The sequence below is a fragment of the Cucurbita pepo genome, chromosome 20, assembly GCF_057944985.1.
Source record: "Cucurbita pepo subsp. pepo isolate OVF chromosome 20, ASM5794498v1, whole genome shotgun sequence".
In the NCBI taxonomy this organism is placed as follows: Eukaryota; Viridiplantae; Streptophyta; class Magnoliopsida; order Cucurbitales; family Cucurbitaceae; genus Cucurbita; species Cucurbita pepo.
This window is the reverse complement of record NC_141817.1, coordinates 3,615,236-3,638,530: the sequence shown is the minus strand read 5'-3', so window position 1 is coordinate 3,638,530 and position 23,295 is coordinate 3,615,236. Positions and strand designations below refer to the sequence as shown.

At 37.2% G+C, this 23,295-nt stretch overlaps 4 protein-coding genes across 4 annotated transcripts; 1 reads left to right on the top strand and 3 right to left on the bottom strand.

Moving 5' to 3' along the window:
• Window positions 1-540: 540 nt before the first annotated feature.
• On the bottom strand, window positions 541-2,094 carry LOC111783330 (Eukaryotic aspartyl protease family protein). The gene has a single exon (XM_023664259.2). The coding sequence runs from the start codon at window positions 2,061-2,063 to the stop codon at window positions 567-569; it is 1,497 nt and encodes a 498-aa protein (XP_023520027.2). The 5' UTR covers window positions 2,064-2,094; the 3' UTR covers window positions 541-566.
• Window positions 2,095-6,649: 4,555 nt separating this feature from the next.
• Window positions 6,650-13,217, bottom strand: LOC111783097 (uncharacterized). The gene is made up of 9 exons (XM_023663981.2): window positions 12,826-13,217; window positions 11,221-11,441; window positions 11,001-11,089; window positions 10,771-10,909; window positions 8,645-8,719; window positions 8,450-8,571; window positions 8,281-8,356; window positions 8,016-8,075; window positions 6,650-7,160 (listed from the first exon to the last, which is right to left on the bottom strand). The coding sequence occupies exons 2-9, from the start codon at window positions 11,356-11,358 to the stop codon at window positions 7,035-7,037; spliced, it is 825 nt and encodes a 274-aa protein (XP_023519749.1). The 5' UTR covers window positions 11,359-11,441; window positions 12,826-13,217; the 3' UTR covers window positions 6,650-7,034.
• Window positions 13,218-15,136: 1,919 nt separating this feature from the next.
• Window positions 15,137-19,523, top strand: LOC111782830 (transcription termination factor MTEF18, mitochondrial). The gene is made up of 2 exons (XM_023663644.2): window positions 15,137-17,402; window positions 18,149-19,523. Exon 1 carries the CDS (start codon window positions 15,517-15,519, stop codon window positions 17,299-17,301), a length of 1,785 nt encoding a protein of 594 aa, XP_023519412.2. The 5' UTR covers window positions 15,137-15,516; the 3' UTR covers window positions 17,302-17,402; window positions 18,149-19,523.
• On the bottom strand, window positions 17,964-22,364 carry NPR3 (NPR1-like protein 3). Its single transcript, XM_023663645.2, has 4 exons — window positions 20,989-22,364; window positions 18,773-19,520; window positions 18,482-18,679; window positions 17,964-18,392 (listed from the first exon to the last, which is right to left on the bottom strand). Exons 1-4 carry the CDS (start codon window positions 21,532-21,534, stop codon window positions 18,127-18,129), a joined length of 1,758 nt encoding a protein of 585 aa, XP_023519413.2. The 5' UTR covers window positions 21,535-22,364; the 3' UTR covers window positions 17,964-18,126.
• Between the last annotated feature and the right edge of the window lie 931 nt (window positions 22,365-23,295).

The window sequence follows — 23,295 nt, the reverse complement described above, 5'->3', positions numbered from 1 at the left end:
CCTTCGAGAACACGAACATAGGTGGTGCATTATTTTCATCCGGTGTTGATTATATATATTTTGGTTAAAATTACTTATGTTCAAATTTTGATGGTAAGAAAGTCGTGAAGCTTTCTAGAGCAAGGGTGCCTTCGAGAACACGAACATAGGTGGTGCATTATTTTCATCCGGTGTTGATTATATATATTTGGTTAAAATTACTTATGTTCAAATTTTGATGGTAAGAAAGTCGTGAAGCTTTCTAGAGCAGATATGTAATAAATTAATGATATACAGTAGAAGCATACGATGATTTAAAAATTAATTTTACAGACACGAAACTAATTGAGAGACGTACAGGACATGAAAGTCATCCCATCCCTGCTTCGTCTGTCTCGTTGTACGAACCTCCCTTAGTGGTTAGTGATTGAATTGAATATATTAAAGCTTTTCATAACCTTAAGATTCTCAACATAAACAAAAAACCAAATTCAATAGCTTCAAAAACACAAACTTTCAAAAGGGTAAACAAAACATTATAATATAACATCAATCACAACATAAAAATCAAAACTTTAATTCTTTTTTCATTCCTTCTTATGAAGTCCTTGAGACACAGCAACAGAAGCACAATCCATTCCTTCAAACCCTAATCTTTCCTTCTCCAAATCATAAACAACCTCCAAATTTTGCTGTTGAAAGCTCCCGAAAATGCCCGCCGGCCCGTCTCCGTCGCCGTCCATGCTTTGAAACAGCAAGCATTTCACAACAGTGGAGTTACTAGGAGCAGCCATGGCATAAAAACTGTTCCCTTGAGGCAAAACAACACTAACATTGTTTAAAAAATGAAATGTTATAGAAGGAAGCTCAAATTCATCACTAAAAAAGGTGTTGTTTTTATAAGGAACTTTGTAACAAAGATCAAACCCAGTATTGAGTTCATGTTCTTTAGCTCTTGGATAGCTTATTAATGACTCAAGATTTGAAATAAGCTGTGAATATAATGGTTCTGGTAAATGAGTATAAGTAGTACCAGAATCAATCAAAATTCCACCATTACCCTTTGTGTCAATCTCTCTCAATTGCAAAGAAACTCCAAATCTAGAGTAATTTTCACCATTTCCAATAGTGATTGACTCAAGCCCAATATAGTAATAATTAGGGTAAAATGGACTTTTCAACAAAGGGGTGAATTTCAAATGTTCTTTAGAAGAAATAGCTAGATTACCAAGAATCAAAGGGCTTGAAAAATTAGGGTTGTTTGAGAATTTAAAGGGCAAGAAACAATGAGAGAAGCCCTTATGAGAAAACCCTAATTGAGAAGGTAAAGAAAGAAGGCCTCTACCAAAGCCAGCAATCCCAATTGGCTCTCTATAAGTGGCACCAACACATCCAAAGCAAAATTTAGGGATTTTCCTTGAGGAATTTGGGGAATTTCCATGGATAAAAATGGCATCTTTAGTTAGGGTTCCAATTACAAGGCCACTAGCCCCATAAGTGTAAGAGAATGAAGGGCATGGTCTAGGGCAAGTGCCCTTTACAAGGGTAGCAAGGGAACAGCCAGCAATTGTGCAAGGGTCAAAAGGGTTATCAGAGCTATGGATATCAATGCAAAAGGAGCTCCCACAAGTGTCTCTAATGGAAGTAGAAGAATGAGTAGGCAAAAAAGCAGCCAATTTTGGACCTAAAACATTGTTTTGATACTCATCACAATCTTGGCAATCAAATGAGAGGTTCCCACAAGGTACCCATGTAAGGTCACTTCCAGTGTCCATATACACTTGAATAACTTGTGGGGGTGTCCCTAATGTTAAGGACATCAAATAACCATCCCTAATTTCCCTCAATGGCTCTATAACATCATCATTACCCATTTCCATTGGCTTAATTCTCTTCCTTGAAAGGGAATTATAGCCTCTTTTTGGGGTTAGGAGGGAAGTTCTTGAATGAACAAGGCCAAGAACTAGAGAATCTTTAAGGAATTTGGTTTTAGGGTTTGCTAGGGTTTGTCCCATAGCTTCGCCTGAGACCAGAACAAGAACGAGAACGAGAACGAAAAAGCTCTTAGCTACCATTGAAGCCATTTTTGTAGCTTTTGTGAAGTGGGTCACTAAGATAAGTTCATTTGGTAGCTAAGAAGCTTATTATATGCATAATTTATAGGAGAAATGTGAAGCTATTAAGGTTTTTTTAAGCTTTTTTTTCCACTTGATGTGTTTACTTATTATATCACTCAAAAAATGTAGCTTTTTTGGCTGTTTTTGTTGGGATTTTACTCAACTGTCAGCTAGCTAGCTAACTGTGGATAGTTTGTACAATTCGAGAGAGATAATAATAGAATATATGAGAGCAATCCTCTTGGTGGGTTGATGTGTCAAATAATAATATACTATATGTTTAGATCTATCAATGACATTGTTATTTTATGGAATCTCTTGTTGTCACTTTCGATGAACTAAGAGCGTTTTTTTTTTTATTCGATTCGACGATGGTATGAGTGAGAGATTGAATAACTGATCTTTGAGATGATAATTTGATGTCTACTTTTATCGAGTAAGATATGCTTAGATTTGGACTCTTAAGGCTCGAGTTATTGTAAGAAATATTGTCATTGAGTTTGTGTGATGGTTGAGAATATAAGACCAATTTGAACATAGCTCAATGAAATGAATATCTGTCCTATATTTGTTGTACTCTTAAAATAAAAAACTTATACCCAATACCCAAGAGTATAGCGATTTGGTAGCTTTGTTTATTAGTCACGATCGGGATAACTAGCGTCTTGAATATTGTAGGGTTACCCAACTTGGTCGAGAAGGCATGAGTCATAAGGTTGGATGTATACTTGCATATATATTACTTGAATATCATAGTTTTTTTTAGTACAACATCCGGAGTATGATGATTTGAACCTTAGACCTCGAGAAAAGAAGTATATGCCAATTATAGTTAGCCGAAAAACCATGAGTTATAAGTCATACGGTTGAATGTTGTAGGGTTACCCAACTTGGCCGAGAAGCCATGAGTATCATAGTTTTGTTTAGAACAACATCTGGGGTACGAGGATTTGAACCTCAAACCTCGAGAAAACACGTATATGTCAAATCGTATCGTTTATAAACATTACGACCCTTGCCAAAGTGATGAGCTGCTGCTTTATAAATAGTCACATATTGAACAACGGGACGTTTTTGTTTTCTCAAACGATATCAAACCTAGATTTATAATAGATACATCAAATCAAATCAAGCTTTTTCAATTAAACTATCGTAACCAAACAACCTAACGAATCGAGCTCATAAATCGACAAATATCAATGACAAAACCCAATGAAAAACAACAAAGAAAGGTTGGTAAAAAGAGAAACCCCATTTACAAAATGAGTAGACAAATCCTTTTAGGGTTTGAGAAAGGGCAATGAACAAAAAGCAAAAAAGAAAGAACCCTAAGTATTATATATATATATATATATATGCATGCGCATGCTTCCACATATGATCATTGTTTCCATTTCAAAGGGAATAATTTAGAAGAAATGACAAAAAGAAAAGGGCATAATGGCAGCTACTCAAGCTCACAAGAACTTGAGTTATAAATTGGGAGATTCCATATTTGGTTAGCCACTAAAACCCAAAGGAATATTATTTGTGCATGCATTTTCATATATTAATCTCCACAAACTATGAAACTATGATCAATCAAGTTCATATATTTGGAAACCCATTGATCTCCACTAAATGGGTTTCTCGTTGAAAGATTCTCTTCGTTTTCTGTATCGTTTGGTTGGAGATTTTGTTTAGAATGTTCGAGAATAAGATAAGTGTGTTTGGTGTTGCATGAAAAATGTTATCGGAATTTCATTCCGATGATTTCCACTAAATGGGTTTCCCCATTAAAAGATTCTCTTCGCTTTCTGTATCGTTTGGTTTGAGATTTTGTTTAAGATGTTCGAGAATAAGATGTCTGAAAATGAAATCAGATAACTGTGTTTGGTTGTTGCATGAAAAATGTTGTCGGAATTTCATTCCAATGATTTCCACTAAATGGGTTTTCCCATTGAAAGATTCTCTTCGTTTTCTGTATCCTTTGGTTGGAGATTTTGTTTAAGATGTTCGAAAATAAGATAAATAGAATCAGATAACTATGTTTGGTAATTTCATTCCAATAATTTCCACTAAATAGGTTTCCCCATAGAAAGATTCTCTTTGTACACCAAATGTCACAATCGCACTTTTAATGGCAGCGGACTTGCGATTGTGCGGCACTCACCTTCCAACGACAAGTGAGCTAAGTCAATTCGTTCTTGCGTCGCCTACGGCCAAGCGACGTATGCTCGAGCCTCTGGCCTCGGTTTTAAGAGAAGGTTTTAGAAAGCGAGGGCAGAGAGAGATTTTCGAAAGAGACGTTATATAAGCAAGCAAGAGAGAAATAACAACCGCTTACAGTATATAACCTTGGGTAGGGAGATGAAAGTTTTGTTTACGATGTCTGAAAATAGAATCAAATAATTGTGTTTGGTATTGAATGAAAAATGTTATTAGAATTTCACTCGTATGATTTCTAGCAAATAGATTTCTCCACAAACTTTATATTATATTTTTAGAAAAATAAACTTTAATTAATATTATAAAATTGGGAACATTCCAAATTAAACAAATAATTTATTTTATAAGTGATATAACAGAGTGTGGGAGAAGCACTAATTATAAGTTAATATAAAACTAATTCTAATTAGTTAATGATAATTAAGGAAGATTCCCATAATTAGTGAAAAAGAAACCCATAAAATAATGAACATTATGATTTCATGGCCACCCATTATTGCTTTTAATTTTTTAAAAATACACAAAAAAAAAAAACCCATTTTTCTCTTTATTTTGTACTTTGTTTCATAATAATTTAATAAATTTGATAAGTTATAGTACTAAAAAAATAATTATATATAAACTCCATATTATAAAGCATTAATTAAAAAAATTAAGTTATTAATTATGGATCCTATTTTAGGCATGTTGTGTCATGTCCACGTACTTGAGTGATTCCAAATGGAACCCACTAATCACAATTAGTGATCTTAATTAGCTGTTTAATACACTAATGAAAAGAGATATCAACATAAGCTATAATGGGGGCAATGGGTACATGAGTTTGATTAATTAGTTTCATATTGGTTTAATTTGAGCAAGTGTGGTGGAAGATCGAACCACGAAATGTGGATCTTGTTGAATTGACATAAAATTGTCGAACCAAACCAAACTAGATTTGACATATGGGTTAATGCTAGCAATACTGGAAGTCATGGGTTAGGGTGCGGTTGCTGCAAATTTGAGCTCAAGCACACTATGGGAGGAGTTTCACCGGAGTCTGTGGCATGCATTGTGGGTTTAAAGGCGTTTGAATCTTAGAGATGTGATGTAACAACTCAGGTGTATTACTAACAGATATTGTCCGCTTTAGCCCATTATGTATCGTCCGTCGGCCTCATGGTTTCAAAACACGTCTACTAGAGGTTTTCACGCTCTTATAAGAAATGTTGTGCTTTCCTCTCCAGCCGATATGAGGTCTTACAAGACTCCCTTGGAGGCCTAACATCCTCACTGACACACTGATTCCAATACCATTGTAACAACTCAAGTCCAGTGCTAGCAAATATTGTCCATTAGAGCCAATCATTCAGTCATGAGTTAGGTTATTGTCCATTTTAGTCAACCATTCAGTCATGAGTTAGGTTGCAGTTGCTGCAAATTTGAGCTCAAGCACACTATGGGAGGAGTTTCACCGGAGTATGTTGCACGCATCATGGGTTTAAAAGTGTCTGAATCTTAGAGATTTAACATAACAACTCAAGTCCACCACTAACAATTATTGTCCGTTTTGGCCCATTACATATCGTCATCAACCTCACGGTTTCAAAACACGTCCACTAGAGGCTTCCACACCTTTATAAGAAATATTTTGTTTCCCTCTCCAACTAATATGAGGCCTCACAATCCACCCCATTGGAGGCCTAACATCCTCACTGATACACTACCCAGATCCGAATTCCAATACCATTGTAATAGCCCAAGTCCAGTGCTAGCAAATATTGCCCATTTTGGCCAATCAACCTCACAATTTTAAGACACGTCTACTATCCAGAAGTTTCCACACCCTTATAAGAAACGTTTCGTTCCCTTCTCCGGAATCTCACATGCAAAGTCGTTGAAATCACATCAGATCATTGCGACTCGAGAAGGAAAAGGAACCCACCCCATCTCATCCACACACACACAGTCACTATTACCCTTACCACTTGGTGCTACAAGTCAATAGTGCTGGTAGCTACCCACCAATAGAACATATATCAACCATTACTCAATTATCTACTTGCCTATTATAGCCCCTCTATGAACATGGAGAAAGGAGCAACAAGCTACAAGATGCATAAACTTAAACAAAAGGTAGCCTTTCCAGCTAATGAGCATGAAATTGTAGAACAGTTCAGGAAATTCCAGCTTATTCATAGCAGATCTGTCAAACCTAGAGATTCCTAAAGTGTTTGAGCTGCCATTGAATTCTTCAAAGTTCTTTTATGGTTTGAACTGTTCTAAACAGCCATAGAATTGGGTGGTAGCCATCTCCATGAGTACTCACCAAACTCCAAAGCTATACAGACATCTCAACAGCAGAGTTTAAACAAACTACTTGGGAGATTCCATTAACCACAGAAAATGTTGCAGAAAAGTAAAACAATGCCCGACATCGTGAAGGGACGACAACGAAGAGATCCAAAATCGTAAGCATAACTGAATACAGAGAAAATTTGCTGTGTATCATCACCTTTCTTCAAATAAAAGGAAAAAAAGAACTATACAGAAAAAATGAATTGGTACACAAATCTGACATGATGAAAAAGACACTAACTGTCAACAAGTTTTTAAGTTATTTTGAGCCATTTACAACACACTACATACCATCAAATTCCTTTTTCTCCTCAACCCATATGTAGATGATGTTAAGAAATAGAGCAAGAGAGTGAAGAGGAAGAGATTTGAACTCGAAGACTAAGTTTCTCATCACCTCTTTGATATCGTTTTCATTAAGCCCTTGCCGATCTTTCCGAACCACATCAAGTTCATCATACCAAGCACGGTTGGCACACCGAATACCAAAAGGTATCCGATTGCATGCATCTTAATTACCTGCAGAAAAAGATTACTCAGTCAGGTGGCATATAGAATTCTACTTCATGCTTCCCGTCTATTGAATATCGGGACTATCATTGTGAGATCTCATGTCGGTTGGGGAGGAGAACGAAGCATTCTTTATAAGGGTGTGGAAACCTCTCCCTAGCAGACACGTTTTAAAACCTTAAGGGGAAGTCTGGAAGGAAAAGCTCAAAGAGGACAATATATGTTAGTGGTGGGCTTGGACCGTTACAAATGGTATCAAAGCCAGACACCGGGCGATGTGCCAGCAAGGAAGTTAGGTCCCGAAGGGGGGCGGATTGGGGGGTCCCACGTTGATTGGAGAAGGGAACGAGTGCCGGCGAGGACGCTAGGCCTGAAGGGATGTGGATTGTGAGATCCCCCATCAGTTGGGGAGGAGAACAAAGTATTCTTTATAAGAGTGGAAACCTCTCTCTAGCAGACACGTTTTAAAATCTTGAGGGAAACTCGGAAGTCAAAGCTCAAAGAGGAGACTATGTGCTAGCGGTGGGCTTGGGCCGTTACAATCATAGTGATTCCCAAAAGCTGGCATGAGATGATACATATTCTTGACGGAGTTGAGTGGGAAAGTTAACACTTGAGGGGTTTTCAAGGAGGATTTAGTACAAGGAAAGAGAATAGAATGCGATAATGAATTGAATGGTGAGGATTCCTCTATTCAAACTTCAATAACCAGTAAATAACTCAAGAAACGAAGCAAAGATTAAACACACGCCATTCTGAGAGGCAGAGCAAAATCAAAATTTCATGGAACAAAGCTATAAGCACAGAAAAATTCCTGTTAACCAGTACAAATTTCATGGAAATGCACAATTGATCTTAAAATACCTGATCATAGTGCAGGTAAACATGATAGAATGTGTAACCAAACAGCAGTATGCGAGCAACCTGTTTTAAACGCCCATCAGCAAGCATGTAATCATCGATACAGATACAAGAAAATCTAATCATAATATAAGATTTAGGATAGTACTACATGCTGTGGTAGTCTACGTTCGGTTAAGTTAAATCAGATTTGTTTGGATCATTTAGCACGCCTTCAAACTCCAGACATTCGTGCTTGGAACAGGATGGGATTCAGATAATAACTCACCAGCCATGCAAAAAATATTACAACGCCATTAATCAGATATGCACAGGACCTCTTCATACCAGCTGTGTCAAGATACCTTCAAAGAACATGAAAGAGCCCCATCGGAATTCAAGGAAACGACTTATGGCGGAACTTAAAATAAAAAGTCAATACCATAATGAAAACCTACCATCTCATATTAATCTCAGGAGTCGTAATCTCCGAAATGAGGACCATGTACGTGTAGAGTTGCCCTTCTCCAGAAAAAACAGAATATGCTACTGCTAGTCCAGAAAGAGAGTGGTGGACCACCTATCATCAAAGTTTCGTAATTACGCACTACTCTTATCAAATTCGAAGGCCTATCAGCAGAGAAGGTACTTACATACTCCATCCCACCTAAAGAAGGATACAGCCAAACAATCAATCCAAGATCAGCCAAGAAGTATCCAACTGAAATCTGAAAAAAAAAATGTAAAAACTTGAAATTTTAGTTAAGATTTAAGAAAAATTCAAGGCAAACAGAATAGAAGTTCAAGTGCCTAGAAAGGCTGCCAAGCAGTCCCGGAGTGCTAAGAAGGTCTATCATAGACATTATCCTCGAATCAGAAACAGAAAATCAAACATTGCTCCCAGTTTGAACTCAAGTGGTTCATGTTCATAAAAGGGTATTGAAGCAGGAATACTTACAAAGCAGTCCAATCCAAGTAAGATAATCTTGGGTTAGAAATGAAAATGAATGTAAATATTAAAAGATACTTGAAGTTCTGCGAGATCACACATCACATCGGTTGGAGAGGAGAAAGAAGCATATATTGCTTATAAAGGTGTGGAAACCTCTCCCTACCAAGCGTTTTAAAACCTTGAGGGGAAGCCCGAAAGGGAAAGCCCAAAGAGGACAATGTCTTCTAGCAGTAGGCTTGGATTGTTACAAATGGTATCAGAGCCAGACACCGGGTGGTGTGCCAACGAGGACTCTGGACCCCCAAGAGGAGTGGATTGTGAGATCTGGCATCGGTTGGAAAGGAGAACGAAACATCGCTTATAAAGGTGTGGAAACTTCTCCCTACCAGGCGTGTTTTAAAACCTTGAGGGGAAGCCCGAAAGGGAAAGCCCAAAGAGGACAATACCTGCTAGCGGTGGGCTTGGGCTGTTACAAATGGTATCAGAGCTAGACACCGGTGGTGTGCCAGCGAGGACTCTGGGCCCCCAAGAGGGGTGGATTGTGAGATCCCACATCGGTTGGAAAGGAGAACGAAGCATTGCTGATAAAGGTGTGGAAACCTCTCCCTACCAAACGCGTTTTAAAGCCTTGAGGGGAAGTTCGGAAGGGAAAGCCCAAAGAAGACAATATCTGCTAGCAGTGGGCTTAGTTCATGCCTTATAGAAGATTATGTTTGGAGGAACACACGTAGTAGAAGTCCACAGTTTCAGATATCAAAGCCAAGGCCTCAGGCTGAATGGGAGTCACATACTAGTATTTTCACAAGGATTCGAGGAGGAAACTTGGCCAGACATCAATCCTCCCAGAACAGTAAAAGTGAAGCTCCGTCCATTTTTCCCAATACTTAAACCTTACATTCAAAATGGTAAGGTAAGGGTTGTGTGATAGCCTTAATTTCTGGGTGTGGGGTTTTCAAGAGGAATTTTTATGCAACAATCCTGAAGAGTGGGCGAGTGGTTGGAGATCTCCTCAAAGATTCATGATTGCTCTCTCTCATATTGAATAACTCTGGACTGTACTTTGTAGCATTAGCTAGATCTCCTCAATAACAATCTTAAAGAAGCAAAGATCCAATATCGTCCCCATTCCATTAGCCAACACGTCACGAACCATTGTTTTGCAACCCTTTTGCATTGCCTAGCTAATGCTATATTGAATAGCATGGTTGAACTGGATAGCATGGGCTGACTTATGGAAATAACACCTCCTTTCAGTTCCCGAAAACTAACGCTCTTCCGGATTGTGCATGATTGGCCGCCTCCACCTTTTTTACATATTCACAACCCACCCTTGTTTCATGCATTGATAAGTTCTCAGTTATGAAGAATGACAGTTTGGATGACTTAATACTATTTGTCCTGTATTTCGTGTTTTCCAACTCCAAGAAGCTATTGGGGTACCGCAAATTTCCGAGACCTTGCAAACGAACCAAGACAAAATTTCAAATAGTCTTTCCAACCTGAGATAGTCTCAGGATGATGACGTTTTCTTTCGGCTACTCCAGGTAAAACCGTAGTTCACATCCATTTCAAGAATCAATGAACGTTGAAGTCTACTTGGTAACCATAACCATAAAAGATATAGGCTCAATTTCCTCAATTCAGCCTTGTCTTCAAGGTGAAAGTATGGTAATGGGTATCAATAGGCATTCAAAACTACCTGTGTGGCTAGCCAAACAACTGCTTAATATGCTCAGTGCTTCACTACTGAATATAGAGGAAAACAGGCTAAAAGAAATTTCAAAAGGTAGCTAACGTTCATTTAAGATGAGGTAATCGAAAGCTTACCCCCAATACGAAAGTAGACAACGTTGAACTTTGAAAGGTAACGAGGCCAGCATGACGCTGGTCAGAGAAGAGATCTGACCAGAAAACGAAGTACAATGACATAATTGAGATATAGATTGCATGAATAGTGGACATGCCGCTGCCAATTTTAGTTTTGAGTATCAGTAATGGCCACAACAGCCCACTAAATATATTATGGAGGCAATGGACAATTAAAGATATGGACTCACCGGTTATTCCACTCGACTCGTTGGATTTTCGTGAGACCCAGATAACTCTTGAAGTAAAAATTACTAACTACTTGAGTAAGATCATAGACCTGCAAGAGGTAAAATAAAAAATTGGAAAGAGCAAATACTAACGAAACGTTCCCTATTTGAAGAGAAACGTTAAATATGGGCACCATTGTTTCCTTCTAATATCCAGCATGAGGTACGAGAAGCTACGTACCAATTTACAAGCAAGTATGCCTCCAAGGACAGAGGTGTACGGGATCAAACGGTCTGCTAATAAGTAGTTCTCTACTAATGCATCAGCTTGACTTTGGTAAGATTTAATAGCCATTACGGTCTTCAAAGACATTGCCATTGTGTAGTTTGACTACATAACACTCGGCAGATCGCTGCCTTCGACTGAATTAACTATTTGCTCCCCGCTCCATGTTGTTATCCCTTCTTGACCAAATATGAAGTTAGTAAGAAAGAGATACAAGGGTTAGTGATAAAAACATCGGTGCATTAGTCGTCGGTGTCCACAAGCGACAATTAACCTCACAAAAGAATTTGGACTCAAGGCATCGAGAAGAGGACAATAACACAACATCGAAAATCCAGTCCACTACTTATTCCATACCATAAAACTTTTCTACGAACTTCCCACAAAAAAAAATGCTGTGCAGAAAACTCTAATTCGAGGCATTTAAGAGTGGAACGTAAAAAACGCCATCCTAAAATCTACACAACTCTTGCTTTCCCATGTAGCCACCAGTCAGAAAGCATTTCAAGGCACCAACACTTGTATCTTTCGGCAAGTACCAAACACGAACAACTTCGCTTCTTCCCAAAATATTAAAAAAAAAGCTTAAAAATGACATTCAAGCGGTAACAACCCAAGCCCACCACTAGCAGATTTTGTCCACTTTGGCCCGTTACATATCGTCGTCAGTCTCACGGTTTTAAAACACGTCTTCTAGGGAAAGGTTTCCACCTCCTTATAAGGAATGATTCGTTCCCTTCTCCAACCGATGTGGGATCTCACAATCCATCCCCTTTGGGGGCCCAAAGTTCTCGCTGGCACACCGCCCGATGTCCGACTCTACTACCATTTGTAACAACCCAAGCTCACCGCTAGCAGATATTGTCCGCTGTGGCCCATAACGTATCACCATCAGCCTCACGGTTTTAAAATGCATCTTCTAGGGAGAGGTTTCCACACCCTTATAAGGAATGCTTTGTTCCCTCTCCAACCGACGTAGAATCTCACACAAGCCATTGCCCTACAACTCCTAGGTAATACCAAAAGTTAAAACAGAATTCGAAAACGATATGATCATAGGGACAGAACAGCCTTCTACGATGGACAATCTTAACAAACAGCACATCCAATTTATTCTTTTCATATACGTTCCAGCAATCTTTTTGAACACTATGAACTCAAATATAAAGACTCGAACAGGAACCAACCACACCAAAAGCAAGAAACAGCAAATTAGAAGGGAAAAAAATGCAAAACCCAATAACGCATTGAAGATCAAATGTTCCAGTAAGACAGATTCCAAAAGAAGACTGACTAAAAGAGAAATGATACTCACTCATTGAATTAAACAAACTGCAAGAGGACTCAATTTCCAGAACAAAACCCCCAAAACGCTAAATAAGAACACTTCCAGACAAGCTTAAAGATCGGATGGTAGGACTTACAGCAAGCACACAAAATCACCAGTAAAAAAAGAACAGATACCATCAAATAAAGGATCAAAATGCAGATGGGTAACCCAGAAAAACGGAAGAAACGAGTCAAATCACCGCCAAAACAAATAACAGATAGAAACAATACCTCATAAATGAAGCCCCCAGATCACGAGGAGATGCCGAAGCGGTTTTTCCTCTTTGAAAGATAACAAAAAATAGGAACAAAACAAATTAAAACAATCTGTAAAGGAAATGCAACAGCCGACGGGTTCAAAGAACCGTGAAGTTCAATCAATGTGAAGCGTTAGGAATCTCCAACCGCAACCCAAAAATCGAAGAGAAATTAGGAATTATAAGAGCGATAAGGGAAGTGGGTTTTGGTAATCAGCAATGGATTTGAGTATCCAGAGCTGGGATCGTCGTGTTCTTGTGGATTGAATCGAATTCTATCCGATCCTTGCAGTAGTAACCAAAGGAATATGATAACTTCGCGCCTTAGCCGACGATTTTCCCCTGTTCTTTTAGCGCCCTTCATTTATTACTTCAATTACATATAAAAATATTGAATCTTTTCGAGTTTTAGTCGGTGGGAGATTGAGGAAATATTAAATTATACTGCACTCTTAGTTGTGTTCCACCAATCACACTATCAAAGAATCTTTTTCTTTTATATATATATTATTCTTTAGTCTAAGTTCTTAATATAAATTTATGGTTATTTTATTCAATGTCTGGTAATATTTAATTTAGTCTTGTTATTAATTATTCATTAACTATTCAACAAAAATTTAATTCATTTTAAATTTTATATCGTACAATTTTTTAATTTTAACGTAATTCAATGAGTTAAAATGGAACGAGTCTCGAAATAAAATGAATTTTAAATTTTTTTTATTATGATAGGCATAGATCGCTCGAAATGTATCAAAAAAATTTATTTGTTTAGGTAAAAACATGACAAAACGAGTGTTCGTGGGTTGGATTGGATTGAGTTGAGACATTTTTTTTAGACTCGACTCAATTGTTCGGGATGTAAATTTTTCAACTAAACAACCCGATTCAGCCATAAACTTTTTGGGTTGGCTTGGTTCATGTCGATTATTAAAATTTTTATTTTTAATAAAATTAAAATGTTAGTTCATAAAACATCTATTTAATTTTTTTTTAATCGTCAATTTTAATACATATTTTTAAAAATTACCTTAAGTAAAAATTATTTTTAAAAGATTAAAGAATAACTAATTAATAAATAGTCATAAATATATAAAATGTATATTTTAAAATTAACAATAAATTTGAGCGGTTTTCACGTAAACAAACTCAATTTATATAATTTTTATTTATATGAACCTGTTCGAACTCAAATAAGTTCATAACTTAACATCACATTTAAATTATAAATTAAATTTATTTTTTAATTATGAGTCGAGAAACTTATTTATTTTATTTATATCTTCTAAAAATAAAGGCTCGAGTAATAAAATAATGTAATATTTTGAACCTGTTAATTAAATATTATTGAGTAATTAAGTGATGATTATTTTTCTTAATCAATAATATATCTTTATTGAAGTTGACCCTTCTAATTAAAGGCTTGCAAAATATATTAAATAAGCTCAGTAATTAATCTTAATCACGTGAAAATATCTTAATTTCTTGGCTTTTAATTATTTTTAAAAAGATTAGAGATCTTTTAAAATATTTATAAAAACGCTATCAGAGCTACCTAACTCAACTAACCCATTATGATAACGTTCGTTTGGTTTACCGTGATGAAATCTGTATATGATGTTTTTATTCTTTTATTATCGATGTTTTAAATTTATAAACTTTTAGTTTCATTTTAAAATGTTGAATAAGAAATGAATTAGGTTCTAAAACGACCGTAAACCGTGCTTGAAGTATTTTCACTTTCCAGCTCGATCAATTTTTTTTAGTAGATATTTGCATTGAATAATCTGCACATTTTATGGTCAGTAGCTAGTCATATAGATGTCGGGAAGGCGGGACAGAGACTTGACTGCCACCTATTTCATTCCTCATCTCCATCAATTTCTTCATTTATTTTTACGAGGATCGGGGAGAGGACTCACTGACAGAAATTTTTTTGTTATTTAACGTAGAATTATTATTTTTCAATATAAACTATTAGTTAATTCACTCGTGTTATTAGAAATTAGAGCTGAATCACCTTATAAACGATAGACGGGGAATATATCTTTCAAATCCTCGTGTCCGTCCAATATATAACGGGGAGAAATCTCTCTCGACTCCCTTTCTCATTCACCGTGTAAACAGAGAATCACTCGAGGTTGGCCTCCACATAGCCTCGATCGTTTAAATTATTTAATCAATTTAGGTATGATTTTTTATTTTATTTTTAATTTATATATAATTTTGGAATCACAATGAAGGGCAACCCATAAGAACAAAGTTGAGATTTTTTTTACCATAAATACAGATTTGTTGGGTTATCTCCGCCTTAAACCTTTGGGGATTAGGGTTTTAGGGCACAGCGACGACGAACTGGAATTAGCTCCAAATACTGATCATTTGGGAACTGGAATGCTTCTCCCGATCTTTCCTCCTTGTTTGATTTTCCATTAAGCCGCATAAGCCTGTAAGCGATCAAGGTACGTCCACGATTCACTTCCGAAACACTGTTCTAAATTTCGAAGTTGTTCCTTAATGGGTATGATGCCAAAGCTTGAAATCGCGATTGGCTTAGAGAAGTTGTTAGGCTGCCTTCACTTTTTATGTTGGTGATCGTTGTAATGGTATCTGGTTTCTGTTCATATCTTGGATCTTTCTCACAGTCTCGTTTGGGATTCTAGCCATGCTAATTCTTCGATATCACAAACGGGTATTGAAATTTTCCAAAATGATTACCCAGCTCAATCACTTGCTGTTCTTTGCGCCTGTTCTATCTGAAAAAACTATTACTCAAGCTCATAATCCGTCTTTTGTTAGCTTTAAATCTCGATTGTTTTGCAATTATGGATTTGATATTCATCCCAGAGCGTCCCTTATAGAATCACCGCAATCGCCCACTACAGGTGGCCGAGTGTCTCGGTATGCAAGAACAGAGGCCCAGAAAGTGTTATTTGACTATCTGCATTGTACTAGGAGCCTCGGCTTTGCAGATGCTGAACATATAAGCAAGAACTCGCCTCATTTTCTTCAAAATTTGATCATGAAACTTGACAGCGAAAAAGATGTGGCTAGGTCTCTCAGAAAGTATCTTAGATACAATCCCATCAATGAATTCGAGCCATTCTTTGAAAGCCTGGGACTACCCCCATCAGAGCTCCCCTTGTTTCTTCCACGACACTTGATGTTTTTGAGTGATGATCATCTTATGCTTGAAAACTTCCATGTTTTGTGCAATTATGGTATCCCGCGTAGCAAGATGGGCAAAATGTATAAGGAAGCAAGAGAAATATTTGCTTATGATTATGGTCTATTAGCCTCAAAACTTAGAGCTTATGAGGATTTAGGTCTTGGAATGGGCACACTTATTAAGCTTGTTAGTTGCTGCCCTTCACTTTTGATTGGTCAGATCAAAATGGAGTTCATCAAAGTTCTTGAGAAGCTAAGTAAATTAGGTATTGAAGAAGATTGGATTGGAGGATATATATCTCATAAAAGTACCTATAATTGGAATAGACTGGTTGACACTCTGGACTTTCTAGCTAAAGTAGGTTATACAGAGATACAGATGCACGATCTGTTTAAATCAAATCCCTCATTGCTGCTTGAAGATTCTGGGAAGAAAGTGTATGTATTATTCGTTCGATTAGTCAAGTTGGGTCTTAAGATGGACGAAGCTTATTCGATATATAAACAAAACCCTGTAATTTTGTCTGGGAAGTATGTTAAAAACATTCTGAGAGCAGTAGATTTTCTCTTTGATATCGGGTTGGGAACAGAGGACATTGCAGGTATAGTATCTCATCAAATTCTGTTACTTGGTTCGTGTACTCTGAAAGGGCCGAAAACTGTCTGTAAAGAACTAAAAGTCGGAAAAGAAGGTTTATGTCTGATCATTCGAGACGACCCGTCCAAGCTGTTTACCTTGGCTTCCAAATCAAAGCTAAAAAGCAGTGAACAGGCTTCTTGCCAAAACCCCGCCAAAGAGATGGAGAAGACTACATTCCTGCTGAAGTTGGGATACGTCGAAAACTCAGATGAGTTGGCAAAGGCGTCGAAACAGTTTCGGGGTCGGGGAGATCAATTACAGGAGAGATTTGATTGCCTGGTAAATGCTGGTTTGGACTGTCATGTGGTGACAAATATAGTCAGACATGCGCCCATGGTTCTAAACCAGAGCAAAGATGTAATCCAAGAGAAGATTGATTGCTTAAGAAACTGTTTAGGTTACCCCTTGCATACAATAGCGGCATTCCCAGTTTATTTATGTTACAACATGGAGAGAATAAACACAAGATTTTCAATGTATAGATGGTTAAGGGATAAGGGTGCTGCAAAACCCAACTTATCATTGAGCACTGTCTTGGCTTGTTCTGATGCAAGATTTGTAAAATATTTTGTGGATGTTCATCCAGAAGGCCCCTCCATGTGGGAAAGTTGTAAAAAACATGGTCTCCATAATCATAGTTAAACCTTGCCATCTAATTTTAGTTCTTCTATATGTTTGCCCACAAGATAGCATTTTTCTTTGGATGACAATTCCCAATATACGGGTCTTTTGCTGTTCAACTGGTATGTAATTTCTTCTTTTAATGCTCGCATAGATTTAGATTCAAGTTTTGTTAGCATGACGAACATAGAGGGGAAAGAGCTGATGCCTTATATTGTGAATTATGTTCGTGTAAAGATCTGATGCCTTATATTGTGAATTATGTTCGTGTTGACATTATTCAAATTTTTATATTTGTTTTTCATAGTGATATTTGAACATCTTTTATCTGGATGATTTTTCCTCCCTGGTTCAATAACTTGACAAGAAGGAAAAGGTACTAATGTGGATGAACTTTGTGAAGAATGGTTCATAATTCTAAGTTCTCGGTTGAGTTGGGTTTAGTGGGAGAAAGTAAAATCGAAACGATGGATGAACATAATCTACATTTCATTGTCTTCGTTGGTACGAGCTCGTTATCTTGAAGGCCCTTGCACCAGCAAGGGTGTATAGGGGGAGAATTCTCTTTCTAATCCTTGAGTATCATGGATTCAGGGCTTTGAGCAAGGCTAATTGAAGCTGGGAAAGCTGCTCAAAAGCCTCAAACCAACCTTGAGTAACAATTATTCAAGGATATCAATTGCTAAACATTCCAACATTAAGATTTTCTTATTTATTCTTAATGCAGGGGAAGAATTAGAGTCTTTGCCTCCCTAGTTTACTCATTGTACAAAGGGCAAAACTTTCAATGCATTAAGATCAAGGTTGCATTTCTTTCAGTTTATTCTACTTAAATACATAATGGCTTTACTGTGTCCTGACCTTGTAGGGGTTGGCATCATCCTTCAATGATGTTGAGGACGACGATGGAGACCCAGATCGGTTAATCTTTGCAGCTTTATCTTTATCAAATGCCTTCTGAACATCGTTTTTAAGCTCCCTGAAACGCTTCCGCTTAATCCGTTGCTCCTCAGCAGTGCCATTCTCAAGGTAGAATAGGTCAGGAAGGCCATCTCCCATGAACTTATCCAGTGCTTCTGAGCAGTTAGGAAAGTAGCGTCTACCCGTTTCCACTGCCAACAAGAATGTTAGTTTACATGAGATTTAGCAGCTACAAATTTCACTCAAACAAAAAACGAAAGGGTGAGATAGCAGCAATAACCTGTTTTCAAAAGGGCCTGCATTCTGGAAAGAAATCTCTTGTTCTGCACACTTGGTGTTTCATTTAAATCAACTTCCCTCAGATTCTTATTTGAACCTTTGGGCATAGAAAGACCAACAAACTCAGAAGTTGTATCAACATTTGCAATGTCCATAGCTACCCTGGCCTCCGATGGGAAGAGTAGTCGTGCAAATGCTACTGCATTAGTACATAACGATCATACGAATGAGTATACGATATCGATTCCGAGGTGCATCAAAATTGATTAAATATTCTTGTGTAAAACATTACCTCTGTTTTCCAGGTAAATCAACTTCATGTGCACATCATCAGCCATCGTCAAGGAAAGAATGGATGAATCTGAAGTTGGAATCCTCCACATTTCTCTCTCTAAAATGTCAATGCACAAACGGTCTTTGTTTGCTTCCTGCCCTTTCTCTGTTTTAGCATAATAATCTTTTGGTCTTGTTAACCTTTGACAGATATTTGCAGCAGTCCGACCATCCAGGGTCAATTCAAATGCTCGAGCTCCCTTGTTAAGAAGCGATATTATCACAGACGGATCCTTACGCATCGCAGCAAGATGGAGTACAGTATAACCACGTGAATTTCGGAGGTTTACATCAGCTAAATCCAAATTAAGAACCTCAGATAGAGTCTTGGGATCGCAGTACGCTGCAGCGTAATGCAAGGCGTTGGCTTCATCCAGTGTTACATCTGATTCAGATAAAAGAAGTTTTAAGAGTTCAACATCATCTGAATCTAATGCCTGGCATATTCTCTTGATTCTCTTATCAAGAGGACTATCAGGAACAAGACTTTGCTCATCATCACTCTGAAGCTTAAGCCGAACCATTTTAATGCTTTCAGCAACCTCATATGGAAGTCCTTTCTCGAGAGAAACACAGTCGAGATCAGATCGAGCTATTCTGTCAATGCATTGAGTGACAAGAGGACTCAATTGGCAGCGGAAAGCTACCACTAGGATTTGGATCACATTTTCCACTAAAGTCTTCACAACATAGTTAGATAGGTGTCGCTGCACATATGTACAGTATCAGATGACAGTAGTTTTCCTTTTTATGTGTACTATTAATGCAGTTTGATAACAATAAATAGATGTTTTACGAACTAACGTTTATCAAAAACAAAACTTTGAATAAATGATCTGAACAAGTCGAACCAACCCAACTCAGAAAATTTATGGTTGGGTTAGATTCATTATTTAATAAGGGTTGTTTAGGCTGAAAAACTTTACCATCTAAACAATTGGGTTGGGTCTAAAAAATGTCTCAACCTGATCCAACCCAACTCACGTTCATCTCTAAAAAAAAAAAGGATCACACATGCTTTTGGGGAGTAAAGTAAAATGTTTCAGCTGATAATCCAATTCTAAAAGTAGAAGAGCTTCTCTAGAGATACGATAGCTCAACCGACGCAGTTATATTTACAATAATAGATGGTTCATGTATAATTTATACTCTACGATTGAATAAAAACCGCAGTCGAACTTCCTCAACCCGATCTTGACTTTGAGTAAACATTTTTAAGAAACAATTCTGTAGATGATATATAAATACAATAGTGGGGAGAAAGTGCAGCCCCAAGCCAAAGGAGATTACAAAAGCCTCTTTTAATTGCTAAAAAGTGTATTAAAACTGAAGTTTTTGTAAGGAGGAAGGGAGATAAGTTGACACCAAGACAGAGCTACAAAATAAAGAGAAGCTAAGAAACGAAACTATCAAGTTCTTATAGTTGAGAACTTCGTTGATCCTTTCAAGCCAGAAGACCAAGATAGAGCTACAAAAGAAAGAGAATCTAAGAAACTGTCATAGGATTTCTCCCTCGTGTTGACGATTTTAACGTTCCTTTCAAGCCACAAACTTCACAAAAATGGATTTTGTGAGATCCCACGTTGGTCGGGCAGGAGAACGAAACATTCTTTATAAGGGTGTGGAAACCAGTGAAGCCCAAAAGGAAAAACCCAAAGAGGACAATATCTCCTAGCGGTGGGCTTGGGTCGTTACAAATGGTATCAGAGTCAGACATCAGACTATGTGCCAACAAGGAGGCTGAGCCCTGAAAGGGATTCGATTGGGGGGTCTCACATCGATTGGAGAAGAGAACAAGTGACAACGAGGACATTAGACCCTGAAGGGGGGTGGATTGTGAGATCTCACATTGGTTGGAGAGGAGAACGAAACATTCTTTATAAGGGTGTGAAAACCTCTCCCTAGTAGACTCGTTTTAAAAACCTTGAGGGAAAACCTAAAAGTGAAAGCCCAAAGAAGACAATATCGGCTAACGGTGGGCTTGAGCCGTTACAGATTTCGTTACAAACATAACCAACCAACAAAATTTGCCAATTCATGCAGTTAATGTCAATTTTAATAACTTGTATAGTAACAGTGAAAGATCATATCAACATGAAGAACAATCAGCCAAACAGATTTGCTCAGTTCACTAAAAGTAGTAAAACTCTAAATCAAAATCCATTGATAACTGACCTGAAACAACGAAACCATCTCTGGTATTTGAAATATAGAAGATGCATATGTCAATTGCACAGCAAAATCAATAGCAGGTCCACAAGCATCATGAGCACACGAACTGTCGACACAACTCGACACATCTGCAGGAGATGGCTTCAACTTTCCAGTATACAAGTAACTCAACAATACCAAGAAGGCTTCATGTCCAACCTTGCCATAAGGCAACAACTCATTCATACAATACTGCGGTTTGCCATCTTTTATCGACGCTTTTTCTCGAAAAAGGTCATGGAAAAACCTACTCCTAGCAGCCAAAATACAACGGTGAATACCAACAGGAACACCCTCAACTACAATAGCCGCATCAGTATAATCACAACCATCATCAATCAAAAGCTGAGCCAAATTAGAGCTAAGCTTATTTAAACTGATCACTTCAAGACTAGGCACTGGATCAGAGGCAGAAGAAGTGGACATGTTACAACTCTGTGACCCATTTGTATTTGTATATGAAGATGAAGTGAAGCTCAAAGATGATGATGGTTCATATGAATCAGCCATCAAACTTGGGAAGAACAAAACACCTGAGCTCTAAGCTTGTAACTAGTCAATTCTAGAGAGAGCAAGAACGATCCGATGCTGAATTTGAGAAACAAACGAAGCTAGAGCAATACGTAATTCCAAAACAGGACAACAAGGAACTGATCATAAAGAATTCATTCAAACTACATGAACAGAGCCCCTTCAAAGAAATCAGCATTCAAGTAATTCAAATCAAAACCCTAAGAACTGAGGGTACATAAAATTCCAAATCAGAACGAATTCAGCATCGAACTAAGCTTAGAATGTACAATCGAAGCCCTGGTTGGATACAACATTCGAAAGCAGAAATGGGTCAAAGAGAGAAACAAAAGAACTGGTCCATGGAATCTTTGGGAACATCAAATGCCCACTTCCAAAAGGGAATCAATCAAACAAAGAAACACCCAAAAACCACAAGCGAAACAGAGAATTGCCCAAGTGAAAATCGAGACGAACAAAGCAAAATTAGGGATACCCCAACGAGGAAGCAACAGAAATCAAAAAGCAAACCCAGAAGTGGCGGCAACCAGGAGTTTGTTCGTCGCTTTCAGGAACCCAAAAAGCTAGGACTCCTTCCTATGGAGCAGAAATGGGGAATTGAAGAGAGAGAAAGGGAGAGGAAAATCGTGGGGACTGATTGGAAAAGGGAAAGAGAGGGAGATTAATGTGAGTACTGTTGGGGTAGCAGATGAAGTCGTTCCCATGACGAAAGGGATGGCGTCAATCTTCCAAGCTGTGCTGCACCTGCGTCCACAATGGCGTCACACTCTTACCCAACACACCCAATTCCAAATCTCCACCGGATGAACATCAAGACAAGCTTAATCTGGGTCCACTCCCTAATTACATAAAATATATATATATATATATATTTCCAATTTCATCCGATCCATCGTTCGTAACAAGGCCGCTAAAAAGGGATAGGTAGATCCACCTACGCGCGCCTACTTGTGCTCTCGAGATGGAATCCGTCCATCACAAACATTTGTAGCTTTTTCCGAAATATCTAAAAGGGTCGGACTAATAAGCTAGAAACGTAGATGTTGGAAAGTGAAGACATATATATTTTTTTATTTTCTTAATTAACATACATAAATTATCAACATGTCAATTTGAGTATAGTTCAATAAACAAATACAGTAATTATCATATTAAAAAATTGATTGAATTCAACATAATAATAATAAATACAAATATGAACAAATCTAAAAAAATAAAAAAGACAATTTAATTGATGGAAGCTTCGCTTGCATTTGGAAAAGTCAAAAGTTACCAAAATTTTAAATTTTTAATTTGTAATTTTGAAAATTTGGAGACGAAATAAATACAATATATATATATATATATAATTAATATAGGGAAATTATTTATAGTTTAATATATTAAAAAAAATTATAAATATTAAAAAATTGGAAATAATAATAAAATAAAAAGATAGAGATGAAGTCATTGAAAAAGATGACGTGTGCAGTTTTTGTTGACCGTTCACACTTGTCATGGACAACGCAACGTGTTAGCATTGGAAAAAGGAATTAAAAAAAAAAAAGGAGCGTGCAGTGCACGCGCACTCTAAGAAATTTATAATTTTTTTTTGTTAATTTTTTTAAAAAAATAGGAATGAATTTTCCATGAAAAATTCATTCCTATTTAGTTTTTTAAGTAATCCAATTAAATTAATTAATTAATAAATAAATACTTAATTTTCAATTAAAAAAATCATTTAAATGATTATAAATAAAA

Bases quoted from the DNA above. Each gene is read 5' to 3' on its own strand.
- LOC111783330 (XM_023664259.2), bottom strand. From the start codon at position 2,063: ATGGCTTCAATGGTAGCTAAGAGCTTTTTCGTTCTCGTTCTCGTTCTT.
- LOC111783097 (XM_023663981.2), bottom strand. From the start codon at position 11,358: ATGGCAATGTCTTTGAAGACCGTAATGGCTATTAAATCTTACCAAAGT. The intron at 8,357-8,449 runs GTAGGTTTTCAT...TGTTCTTTGAAG, and splicing joins CCTGAGATTAATATGAGATG to GTATCTTGACACAGCTGGTA. The intron at 8,076-8,280 runs GTGAGTTATTAT...CGTTTAAAACAG, and splicing joins TAATATTTTTTGCATGGCTG to GTTGCTCGCATACTGCTGTT.
- LOC111782830 (XM_023663644.2), top strand. From the start codon at position 15,517: ATGCTAATTCTTCGATATCACAAACGGGTATTGAAATTTTCCAAAATG.
- NPR3 (XM_023663645.2), bottom strand. From the start codon at position 21,534: ATGGCTGATTCATATGAACCATCATCATCTTTGAGCTTCACTTCATCT. The intron at 19,521-20,988 runs GTCAGTTATCAA...ACATATGTGCAG, and splicing joins AGATGGTTTCGTTGTTTCAG to CGACACCTATCTAACTATGT. The intron at 18,393-18,481 runs GTTATTGCTGCT...TCTTGTTGGCAG, and splicing joins GCAGGCCCTTTTGAAAACAG to TGGAAACGGGTAGACGCTAC.